At 52.3% G+C, this 12988-nt stretch overlaps 1 protein-coding gene across 4 annotated transcripts in view; it reads right to left on the bottom strand.

Annotated features, from left to right (window-relative positions):
* MICALL2 (MICAL like 2) overlaps positions 1-11383 on the bottom strand; it is a 41186-nt gene extending 29803 nt beyond the window's left edge. The window contains exon 1 of one of the 4 annotated variants that reach the window (XM_075899568.1): positions 10576-11383. In XM_075899568.1, the coding sequence (XP_075755683.1) occupies positions 10576-10718 (143 nt within the window). In that variant the 5' untranslated portion in view covers positions 10719-11383. The remainder of the gene's footprint in view (positions 1-10575) is intronic. The other 3 variants (XM_075899567.1, XM_075899570.1, XM_075899569.1) reach the window with 3 other exon arrangements.
* Positions 11384-12988: the final 1605 nt, after the last annotated feature.

Genomic DNA, 12988 nt, shown 5'->3' on the forward strand with positions numbered 1-12988 from the left:
GCAACCCAGAGTCCTCCACCACCAGGCTGGAGAAAGGAGAAAGACCTGCCAAACCATCCCATTCATGCTTGCCCAAGTGAACTCCTGGGTGGTATTTTCCTGCCTGGTGATAGTGGCTTAAAATATTATTCTGCATTCATAAGGAAGCTGACTGCATTGCTGAGACAACAATGAAAATCATCCTGCTTCATCTCAGCCAAACCGTGTGGGTCCCTCCTACCTCCACCTCAGGGAGCAAGTCAGTCACAAGTTCCCCTCTCACTCTCCCAAGCCCAATGGAGAGCTTGGATCACACCAGTCGGTCAGATTAACAACCAAATGCACGTGGATACAACAGCTGTTCCGCGCCATGGATAACAGCATGCACAGCTTGCTTGCCCCTTTCCACAGGCTGCCTGCTGCTCTCACCCCAGTAGGAACTGCAAAGATAGACTGAAGATAACACTGTTCGATTGTGGAATAACCTGCTGTAGCCAGACATGAACCCCATCTTGGTTTCCTCCCCCCCTCCCCCCAGAGAGCAAGAGAAAGGCAGTCAGCCTTTGATGCCCTGGAAACCCAGGCGTACTGCCTATCCCTGACTCTACCATAAACAGAAACCAGACAATAAATGGGCTAGCTGACGACCCGGGGCCTCCCGTCGCCCTGATGGCTAGTACCAGTAGTTGACACGCCTGCACTGTCCCAGGAGAGGAATCTTCGCCCATCACATACCAGAGGTGCCCATTGTCTGCATTTTCCCAGATGTGAATTATGCTTTGCACCCTGCGTGGGAAACTTGGCATTCAAAGCTATTTTTCCTAATTGGCCACTTGAGACCAGGAAGAAGCCTATGTGACCCAAGGGGTATAAAGAGGGGTATAGTAGCCCACCCCATTTGAGCTCCAATCATCTATACCTGCTGGCAGGTATTGATTGTCTCCCAAGGTCTGTGGGACGCCCAACCTCGCCCTACTTCTTCCCGAGGGATTGAGAGAAAGACGCTGGCCACGCCAAGTCTGGAACGCAGGGGTGAGAATATATACCTGCTAGGTGTCTATTTTGCAAGCATTTAATAAGAGCTCAGAGAACCAAAAGGATTTCATGGTACCTGTAAGTGACTTATTAGTGTAATTTCTGTCCTGTCCTTTGTAGTGGCTGTGTTATCTGTAACACAGTAGTAGCATTTAACAGCTAAGTTTACCCTGTAACAATAAAATAGTAACTGTTTAAGCTTTAACCTGACTCCTTCAGTTGCTGTAACAGAACCAAGCACAATTTAAAAGAACTTCAGCCGGTCATAAGGGACAGGTATAGGAAGAGCTTGGGCGTTTTGGATCGTGTCACTCCCAGGTGACAGATCCATCGGGGCATCTCTCAGTCTTCCCTAGACTGCCCGCTGCGAAGGGATCCTGTATCCAAGCAACTGAAATCTGAGGTGTAATAAGCTCTCCCTGTAAACTTCTTGGGGCGCCTGTCAACCTTCTCCAGGTTGCCCGCTGCGAAGGGACCCCGGTCTCAGCAGTTGAAGTTTCAGGTGTATAACACACACACACACACACACACACACCACTGCCCTGACCATCGGCTGACACCTGCCAAAAAGAGACTCGTGGCTCGAGTCATTTAAAGCCAGGCTGGACAAAGCACTTAAGAATATTCTGTAGGAAAAACTCAGGATGGGCAGGACTTGGACAAGACAACCCAGCAGTCATTTTCCATCCCCAGCTTCACAGTGCTAAGGAAGACAGACCAGAAGCCCAGGGAATGTGTCCTCCCCAGCAAGCCCAGTTAGACTGCACTGAGCAATGGAAAGACACCACAGAGACAAGGCAGGATCAGGCTTTGCTCTCATAGAACCACAGAGCTGGAAGAGACCTCAGGAGGTCATCAAGTCCAGCCCCCTGCTCTAGGCAGGACCAATCCCAACTAACTTTCAACCTGCCAAAGCACAGAGGTGGGGCATGCCAGAAAAATATCCATGCCCAAGGCTTCACATAATGCTAGATTCCTTTATTTAGCATCAGTCACATTTCCTGCCACCCTGTCTCACGAGGCTGCTTCTCTGAGCTTCCTTGGCACCAGTCAGGGCCAAACCGAGCCATTGTAGCGCCCTGGGGTGGGGGAGGGTGCATGTGTGGCCCTGCCCCTGCACGTGGGGGAGGGCGCGCAGAGCTGGCAGTGGCAGGATGCACGTGCCCAGCCCGGCTACCGCCCCTGGCATGCAGTCCAGGGCTGCCCGGGGCGGGGCGGCCCGAGCCTGGCCGTGCAGGGCCCCGCGGTCATGGGGGGAAGGGCGCTGCTGGCCAGCCCTGCGGGGGTTAATGCAGCCCCCGCCCCAGGTGGCTGTTGCAGGGTGGCCGCAGGGAGCTGCTGCAGCCCGCGATCTGGGCACGCGGCGCCTGATGGCACTGCGCGCCCCTTACAGCTGTCATCAGGCGCTCCCCCATAGGTTGGCGCCCCGGGCAGCTGCCCGGCTAGCCCATGCCTTAATCCGGCCCTGGCACCAGTCATCGTGGGGACAATATCAAGTCTATGTGGCAGAAGTAAGGATTTGGGTTTCTCTTTGCTGAAAGGTTCTTGAGAAATCTGCTTGCAGTTCACTGGAGAGAATGTATACAGCCAGGCTATTTGGCTACCTGACTCTCCTCTTCACATCCTGTACTCCAAGCACTGCTTCCCACCTTGGCTAGTTGGTTGAGTTCATTGGGAAGCAAAGAGGAGTAGGGATGTAATAGTAGAGTTGATTAACCAATAAGCAAAAGCGTATAGGTTAAATGTTATAGACTACATGCAATCCCTTCCCCCCCCCCCCCAGTAAATTTTTTAGCAGGCTGGTCAGCAGCCTGGTTCAGTCCTGGCTTGTACCAGGTCTGGGACCTAACCCTGCTGTGGCTCTGCATTTAAAGTATATTAGGAGCTGGGTGGGCACTCAGTTCCGGCTCGTGTTGGGTTTGGGAGCTCAGACTCCACTCCACACCCCCGGACAGGGGCTGCTGCCACCTTGCACTGCTGCCTCTGTATCAGAGGCAGCAGCACAGGGCGACAGGCAACCGGTCTGCAAAGGGAGCTGGTTTTTAAACTGGTTCCTCTCACAGACCAGCTCCCGCCTGGTACCCCACACTGCTGCCTCTGATACAGAGGAAGCAGCGCGGTGTAGCAAGGGGCTCCTTGGGAATGGGGCTGGAGCACATTGGCTGGCGGACCCACCCCCAGAGACTAAAGTATAGTCGAGTAACCGATAAGAATCCGTGAGGTTTAATCGACTATTCAATTAACCGATATTTAGCATCCCTACAAAGCAGACGCATTTACTGCACCGCAGTGGAAGGCGTAGGGCAGTGGGGAAGAACAGAGTTTGTCTGCTCAGGAAAACGCAGCTTTGAGCCCCTATACCAAGTTTTCATGTAGCTGGCCGAGATGCCCCCGATCCCAAGGAGCTCAACAGCATGCCTCTACTCCAGCCCTATCATCAGCACACAGCTACAGCATGGGACCTGAGAGGCTTTCCCTCCCGAGCACAGGTGTTTCCTTCCGGAAGATCCTGTCTGCTCCTACATGCCCCTCAGAGGCTACAGCAGCACAATGGGATTCCACCGCGGCTCACCCGGAGACTTGAGAACAGGAAGCAACCCAAAGGCTGCCTGTGGAGAGAGGCCCAGAGAGTAGCCAGCCCTCTCTGCAAGGAATTCCCTAGGAACAGGGCAACCTTTCCAGCGTAAAGGATCCTTTGCAAGTACAGTAATTCCTCATTTAACACGGGCCCGCTTAACATGTTTTCGTGATAGCACGATTTTTTTTTTTAGGGAACGTTTTTTTGAATTACACGACCGTCCGCAGAATAACACAATTTTCCCAGCCGGCCCGTTGCCGGCGGCTGTGCAGGGCTTCTCCCCCCCCTCCCTGCAAAGCGGCGAAGGGTTTGCCGCTCGCCGCGCTGTTCCCCACTGACTCCCCCTTGCCGGACACCTTGCGCCCTCTTCTCCACCCCCGCTTGCAGGCTGGCAGCTGCGTTTCCCCAGCTGGCCCATTGCCGGCGGCTGCGCGGGGCTTCCCCCGCCTCCTTGCAAAGAGCGGAAGGTCCGCCGCTCACCTCGCCGTTCCCTAGCAACCCCCCCTTGCCGGATGCAGTGCGGGTCCTGGCAGACCCATCACAGGGGCATACTCCCAACCCAATCCCCCTCCCCTCTCCTCCGCTTCCCTTCCCCAGAGCCAAACACCTCCCCTCCCTGCTATAACCCAGTCCCCTTTCTCCCCCAACCTTATGTCCTGGTCCCAACAGACACCACCGCTTGAAACGCAACCCCCACCTTTTCCATTATTTGCAATGGGAAAATTGACCCTGCATAACATGTTTTCACTTAACACGATCATTTTCTGAAACATACCTATAGTGTTAAATGAGGAATTACTGTAGCAGAGGCCTTATGAGAACACAGACCTCTACACAAGAGAAACTTGACCTTCCTCTGTAGCATGGGGCACAGATCACAGCTGGAGGATTCTCTGCGTCTTGGGGCCTTCAAAGTATTTGAAGGCTTCAATATCTGAGACATAGGTGAGAGGATTATTCTAAGAGGGGTGGGTGAGATTCTGTGGCCTGCACTGTGCAGGGGGTCAGACTAGATGATCATAATGGTCCCTTCTGACCTTAAAGTCTATGAGTCTATGAGTCCTTGCAGAGTCTCTGTTGCAGCCAGCTCTTCCACATATCATGTGCTTACTACAGCAAAGGCAGCGAAGCCCTAGGCTTGTACCCATACATGCATACACTCACCAGACCGATCAATCACAAAGACAGGCCAGCTCAAAGACCACAGATATGGTCCTGGAGAACTGATTACAAATAAAGAGACGTGTGTGCAGCCCTACAAGTCTTACTTTGCTTAGGGTTCACCTAAAATGCAACTAAAGAGCAAAGCACAACCTGAAAGGTGCTAAAGTTCAATCCATGCCCATCCTCCAGTATTCTATATAGAGAGAGACAAGATGGGAGGGATAACGGCTTTTATTGGAGCAGCCCAGCAAAACTGCTTGGCAAGGCAGAGTCTGTTGGCCTCTCTAAACTAGTGGTTCCAGGAATGCTTAGGTTTGTTGATTTTCCAGGTTAACAAGGAAGAGACTTGCAAATTTTATGGCTCTACATTTATATGCAAATTTACTGTTGCAGTCTGATTGGGTTCCTCTTGCCCTATCCATTCTGTTCCTACTAGTCTCCTAGACTTGTCCCCTCCAGAGCAACCCTGCCTGGCTGCTCCCATTCTAGCTAGCCTATCATGACCATGCTAAGGTCCTGGAGAATAAGTTTCAGAGGGGTCGCTGAGTTAGTCTGTAACAGGAAAAACTTAGATTACAAATAATCTGGTAGCACGTTAAAGACTAACAAAACATGTAGATGGTATCACGAGCTTTCGTGGGCACAACCCACTTCTATAGATAACCAGAGTGTTGGAAGTCCAGAACCAAGAATAAATAAGGGAAGGGGGGCAGGGAGGAAAAAATTGGAGGGGAGGGGGGGAAGAGGACATTGGGTAGAGAAGTTTCAAAGGGTTTTCCAGTCTGCAATAGGAAAAACTTTAAAAATAGCAAATAGCATCCTACAGACTAAATAGTTAAAAGAGGCTGATAAGAACTTAAGCTGATAAGAAGAAACTTCTCTACCAAATGTCCTCTTTCTCCACACCCTCCAATTTTTTTCCCCTCCCTGCCTTCCGTCCCTCCTTTCCTTATTTATTCTTCGTTCTGGACTTCGAACACTCTGGTCATCTGAAGAAGTGGGCCATGCCCACAAAACTCATGGTACCATCCACATGTTTTGTTAGTCTTTAAAGTGCTACCAGACTATTTGTTGTTTTTTAAGTTTTTCCTTGAGAATAAGAGCAAGCAGCCACTGTTCACAGCTCACCAGTTCCAGCCATGCAACTCTACCTAGCCTGCAGCCTGCCACAGCCTCCAAATTCCTATATGCTGACCTATTAACACATTTAGCAACCTGGGAAAGAATAGCAACCCAGGGCAGCAGGGAAGAGGGAGGGAAAATGACTGAGCATAATCAAAACCTTTCTACCGAAACATCTGGAATTAATACTAGAGCGAGTGAGCAACAGAGCATAATTTCTCTGCTCTTCCAGATTCACTTATATCAGTGGTGGGCAACCTGCGGCCCAGGGGCCACATTAAGCCCACCAGGGCTCCACCCGCAGCCCACAGACCCCCTGACTGCTCCCCTCACAGCTCTGGGAGGGAGGGGCAGAAGCAGGGACGGAGTGCAAATCAGGCACTCGGAAAGGGCTGGGAGAGAGGAGAAGGAGGAGCAAGTAAGTGCAGCACTCTGGTGCCCAGGTGCGCTAGAGGCACATGTGGGAGGGGGACCAACGGAGGGGAGGGGCTGCAGGTGGAATCCCAATGGGCCACGGGTGGCTGCAGTCCACTCCCTATTTGTATCCATCCCTGACTTATATCCATACCAGCTCAACACCCACTAACAGGGCTAGCAACTTCACACACCCCAAAGAGAGAACCCTGCAGAGGTCACATCTGGGAAGTTTCTTCTTCTTCTGGCAAGAATAAATTAATTCTCTGTATTCGTTTCCCACCCATCATGGACTCAAACCAGCCTGGAATGGTGTCTGCACTGTGTATATGGGGAGGGGATGTTGAGAAATCTTCCTCTATTGGGGCGAAAGGGGAATTTAATTCCAAACTTATTCACTCCTGGGTTTCTTCCTTAACAGAGTCCAACCTGCCCTAGCCCAGAGCAGGTGGGGAACGCAGTTCTAGTTGTACCCAGGCTGCCTTGTGCACTGAAAGCAAAGAACCTCTTGCCCTGGCTGTCTGATCTCAGCTAAATTTGGAAGGCATTATTGTTCCATCCATATGTTTTCTTGCCGGAAACAGGAAGATGGAAAAGACTGTTATACCAGCCTCCCCTCTGACCTACGGGCTGAAAACTCCAGCATAGAAAACCATGAATCACACTGTATTTTGCTTCCAGCCTGAAGTCTCCTGCTACTCCCCACTTCTCCTGGCGCAGGAGACAGCCCCTCTTCACTGCATACCTCTAGTGCTACCATGTCACCTGTGTAGGCCAAGAGAAGGAAATGTATTGCAAAACAATTCCTGCAGATTCACAGATCAAGAGAATCTGTGGTTTATACACATGAATGAGCTGTCACAACAGAGCTCATGAAACCCTAATTGTTCCACTTTAGTGCATGCGGAAGTCTCCAGTTTTATGTGCTTAGTCTCCCACTAGGATTTTTCCCAGAAGTAGCAGAAGCTCACAAACCTCCAAAGAACCAGGGGACACGTGCACATGTCCTACGTGTGCCCCAATTGTTCCCATGTGTTGGGGAATTTTACAAATTATTTTATTGGGTATCATCTCCCACCCAGCAGCACCTCAACCAGCCAATCATACACCCGCAACTACGTTGTGAGACTCTGCAATTGCTAACATGAATGGGGAGACCTGAGCCAAAGACTTTGCCATAATTTAACCAACGCGTGTCTGTCTGAGCTGCACTGGACATGATCTAGCACAGAATTCGACAAAAAAATGGGGAGGGGGAATCACAAGTGTTTGAAGCTCTAGTGGAGAGAGAGTGTTAATTAAAAGTGTGTCTGTCCCCTGCTCAAAAATGCAGTCTAAGCAGTTTATCTAGACACCAATGAGGCCTTTTCCTGCAGCTCAGGTAGCCAAACTCCTGCCCAGATGTCCAGGTTTGATATGATGTGACACATGTTCAAACAAGGCCAGCTAGGACTTGCGTAAGTCCTTTCTGAGGACTAGGAATGTTAAATACCAGTCAACTGAATAGTCGAGTAACCGCAAGAATTCTTATCGGTTAGTCGACTTGTCTATAGTCCCTGGGGGCGGGGGCGGCAGCCAGTGTGCTCTAGTCTCACTCCTGAAGAGCCCCCTGCCACTCTGTACGGCTGCCTCTGTATCGGAGGCAGCAGTGCAGGGTGCCAGATGGGAGCAGGTCCCCGAGGGGAGCCAGTTTATAAACCAGCCAGTTTATAAACCAGCAAACCAGCTGACTGTTGCCCTGTGCTGCTACCCCTGTTAAAGAGGCAGCAGCATGGAGTGGCAGCAGCCCGTCTAGTGGGGGTCTGAGCTACCAGACCCAGTGTGAGCTGGGCTGCCTGCCCACCTGGCTCCTAATACACTTTAAAAGCAGAGGTGCAGCAGGGGTAGATCGTCACAAGCCAGGACTTAGCCCGATTGCTGGCCAGCCTGCTAAAAAATTTACTGGCAAGTAGGGGGTGGGGGATGCGTGTAGTCTATAGCATTAACCTATAAGCTATTGCTTATCGGTTCATGGACTACACTATTACATCCCTACTGAGGACCCTGTTACTGACGCTGGATTAAAGGCAGGCAGGGGAACATCGCAAAGAACTCCCAAGTCAGTAAACATGGTGACGTGGCAAGAAGCAAACAGCAAGGCAGTGGCACCTGATCAAATAAGGGAGGAGAAACTCGTTTCAGAAAGAGAGGGTGGCTGCTCCTGCCATTCAAACAAGCCATTCATTTGCACGTGGCACAGAGGCAAAGTCCCAGGAAACCAAGAGCCTCGGGAGAGACATGTGGGGAGGCATTACCAGTGTATTAGGTTTAAACTAGAAGACAGACACCTGTTCAAGGGGCTGCCTCATAGAACCTGGGCGGGAGGCACAGTCCAAGGAATTGGAGAAGAGACCCAAAATAGAAGAGACAGCCCAATTCTTTGCCCGACTGACACGTCCTACCAAGGGGACCCCAGGACGCCAACCATTATGGCAGAGAAGTTCTCCTCCAGCTCCCTGCTTTGTTCTCACACCCCTTCTGCTATGAGCAAACCGTAAGAGTGAAAAGAACCCAGAACACAACTTTGGGGGCAGCACCCAGCACTCCCTTTCATGATGCCACTGCTGAGTCAGACACCACCGGCAGCAGCGCAACAGGCTGAGCACCCTGACCTCACGGAGGCACCTTTAATGCATAACAAAGTCACTTGAAGACGAGGGCTCCCATTCCCTTGGAGGACTGGGCTGTAGCTCTGCCAACAAGCAGTCGGGGACAAGCAGGCAGCTCCCGAGCTCTGTCTGTGGGTTAACAAAGAGCTCTTCTGAAAGCAGCCACTCTGTTCCAGGGACCAGACCGTGGGGTGGGGGGAGGGAGAGGCTGTCAATGGATGGGGTTTCCAGCACAGCTCTTTTAAGCTCCCCAGCATGGAAGTCTGCCTGGAAATTCCCAGGGTTTTTGTTTTGTTTTATTTAACTTGCATTTATTGCCCAGCTAATAACTGATGAAATTGCCATTTGGCACAGCATGGAAAGTGGAGCCTAAACAAACATTCCCCCAACTGGTGTTTAAACTTGTTTAGCAACAGAAGGGACATATTTTAACTGTTTACAGCTCAGCCCTAGCCTTTCGCAAGTCGGAGAGGAGAGGGAAGAAGCGGGAATAGGGAGAAACAAGCCACTGGCTTGGAGGTTTTCTGCTTTCATGACATCACAGTGAAAGGACTGCCAAAGCAGCCCTTCCTCTACCCAGTGCCTTCCCATTACACATGAGCATTATAGACAGACTCGGTAGGGTAGGTGATATTTTTTAATTGAACCAACTTCTGTTGGTGAGAGAAACAAGCTTGTCTCTCTCGCCAACAGATGGTCCAATAAAAGACCCCCCCCCACCTTGTTTCCCTCCTACCCTGGGACCAACCTGGCACCCCGCTTGTGCACTCTGTTATTCTCATGCAGCTAGAACTCAGCAAGCCCAGAACACAAAGTTACTCCACGGCAGAGGGTAAAAATGCACAAGACTAGGCGCTGTCATTAACCGGACACTGAAACACCAATGCTAGGAAAAACTTGGCATTTATGTTACCTCCCACCCGGCCTGAGCTACAATAGCTACAAACTCCAGAGAGCACCTTGGAGGGAGGGGAAAGAGATGGTATGCAAGCTCCTACCCTGCAAAGACCACACCACTCAAGGGCAGCCTGAAGCACAATTAATACTTGGAGTCACTACACTCTTCCACTCCTCTCCTCATTACCTTGGTCTTCAAGATTCAGTGACTCGCATGCCAACCCAGTCTCCCTTGGGCCCAGGCAATAGGGCAGCACAGAGAATTAATTCACAGCCTGATTTTTTCCCCCAACAGCCTAGTGGCACACAGGTGGCTACAATGCACTGAAGTTTCACATGAAGGCCATGATGCATCTCCCCACTCCCTGTCCAAGACTCTCACTCCAGCCAACCAAAACCCCATCCTACAGAGCAGAGATCCCGTACTGAGTGCTGAGAAACATAATTGTGTATGGGAAGCCTAAAGCGGCTATTAAGTCATTCAGGGCATGGTTCTGCCAGAATTTTCTGTAGGGGAAGTTTTAAATGAATCTTAATTGCTTTAAGATGAGCAACAATTTATACAACCTCAGTTCCATCGCTCCTACTTGTTTGTGGTATAAATAGTTTACAAATGAGAAGACACCAGATTTATGTGGGAGGGAGACAGATTTGGATCTAGCACAGAACTCAAAATACAAGCTGCTCGAAGGAATCAACCCAGAAGAGGAGGGCTACCTGAAGCTCCCTGTTACTCACATGAGCTCTGGCTTGTGCCGATGCAGGATAGCACAGAATGCCAGGCCGTCCCGGAAAGAGGTGGTCATATTGGTGATGCTGACATCCCGGTAGCCTTCACACTGTTGCTTGCACCACAGCTGTAAGTTTTTGATGGCTGCCATGCTGGGGTAGGGGCCAGGCAGACAGACCAGCTAGGCAAGGACAGAAGAGGCAAGGCAGATCCAAGGGGAAAATCTGACATCCAGAGCAGGACTTGGAGATGCCAGGAACTGAAGAGCTCCAAACTCCACCAGTTTCGCTCCTTACAGATCAAAGTCCGTCACCTGCTGAAAACTGCTTTGGCTACCAGCTTCGCCCTGGCCAGGAGGCTTCTGCAGGCAAGAAAGGGAACGCTGCAGCCAGACCCCACTGCTTGGGGGGCAGGCGATGCTGGCACAAGCTCTCCCCTGTCGTTGCTGGGGGGATGCAGGCAATGCTGGTGCTAGACCCTTGCCACTGCAGGGTGTGTGTGTGTGTGTGCAGGCGACGCTGGTGCAAGACCCTCCCCCCGTCACAGCTTAGGGGGTGCAGGCGATGCTGCTGCAAGCCCCCTGCCAATGAGGGTTGGGGGGGAGTTTGCAGGCGCTGTTGGTGCAAGACCCCTCCCCAGCTCCCGGCTTGGCTTGGGAGGGGGGCGAAGACGCTCGTCGGTGTCCGGGGGCGTCCCGGCTCCCAGCCGCGTTCGCAGGCAGCCGCCGCCGCGTCCCGTTGGCCGCCCAAGACGCGGGCTCGTCCTACAGCCCCGCTCCGCTGCTCGCTCCCCGTCCCGGCGGCAGCCCGCGGCGTGTGCAGCCAGGAGCCGAGCCGCGGCCGGATCTGCGGGCAGGGGGCGGGGAGAGCGCGGGGGAGGAGCGAGGGGAGGGAGCCGGGCGCCCCCCGCCGGGAGAGAAGCCCCTTCCCTGGGGCAGGGACCGGCCCGGCTCCGCCCCAGCGCCCAGCCCCCGGACTCCTGCTGCGGCTTGGGGGGGCAGGCGCGCGCGCTCCCCGCGGGGCCCGGGCAAGCGGGCGAAGGAGCAGGAACAGGAGCCCGGCAGGGGTGGGGGAAGTGGGAGGGGTCCCGGGAAACGCTGCGGGCGGGGGCGCTGCCTGCCGGCTCTGCGCGGGGCCACACACCGACAAGCACCAGGTAGGTGGAGACCGGGCGAGCTGCAGAGCCAGGTCTCCGGCCAGGGCGCAAGGGAACTTGCTTCGCTCTGGCTGAGCGCGCCAGGCGTGGGGGGGTAGGGAGCTTCCTCACCGGTCCTGGAGCCACCAAGGCCGCAGGCCTGAGCTGGGCTGTCTCTAGCCTGCTTTGGGCCAAGGGCAGAGCTGTCCTCTGGGGCGGAGTTAACAGGAGTCCGGCAGGTTTCCTCCAATGTGTCACTCCTGTCCCCCCCAGGGCAGAAGGCATCTCTGGGCGGCACAGCAGCTGGGGCAGTTGTGCACCTGGACAGGGGGTCGGAGGAACCATTCACGTGAGGGTTCAGAATCGTCAACTGAGTCTTTGCCTTGTCCTGGCCTCATGCTGCTTCCCCCCACATCTCTGCATTTGCAAATGCCCTGCCTTGGTTCTCAAGCAGCTGGCATCACAGGACATGCCTCATACTGTGCATCTGTCAGCCACAGTCACAGGCATTTGGGCCAGTCATGTAGCCTCACTTGATTGTCCTGTCTCCAGCTCCAGTGTAAAGTTGAGTAAGGCAGTGCCAGAAGGTCTACAGGTCATGTGCACAGAGTAGTAGGTGGTTGACTAGTGGGAGCTGGAGCATAAAGGCTACAGAGTCATTCTCTACATAAGAATGGCCATATTGGGTCAGAGCAAAGGTCCATCTAGCCCAGTATTCTGACTTCTGACAGCGACCAGTGCTAGATGGATCTATCCTCCATGAATTTACCTAGCTCCTTTTTGAACCCTATCTTAGTCTTGGCCTTCACAATATCCTCTGGCAAGGAGTTCCACAGGTTGCCCATTTGTTGTGTGAAGAAGTACTTCCTTTTGTTTGTTTTAAGCCTGCTACCCATTAATTTCATTTGGTGACCCCTAGTTCTTGTGTTATGGAAAGGAATAAATAACTTCATTTACTTTCTTCACATCAATCATGATTTTACAGACCTCTGTAATATCCCCTTTTCCTTAGTCATCTCTTTTTCCAAGCTGAAAAGTCTGTTTTATTAATCTCTCCTCATATGGCAGCTATTCCATACCCCAATCATTTTTGTTGCCCTTTTCTGAACTTTTTCCAATGCCAAGAGATCTTTTTGAGAGAAAGCAACCACATCTGCACATAGTATTTTTCCAGACTTGAACCCTTGTCTGTTTAGATGGTAATGTTAGAGGTTTAAAGGTAGCAAGATAAGTTATCTGAGTGAGGAAACAGCTTGAAGCTAGTTCCCACATCTGCCCATGCATTTA

This window comes from Pelodiscus sinensis, chromosome 16, assembly GCF_049634645.1.
Source record: "Pelodiscus sinensis isolate JC-2024 chromosome 16, ASM4963464v1, whole genome shotgun sequence".
NCBI classification, from domain to species: Eukaryota; Metazoa; Chordata; order Testudines; family Trionychidae; genus Pelodiscus; species Pelodiscus sinensis.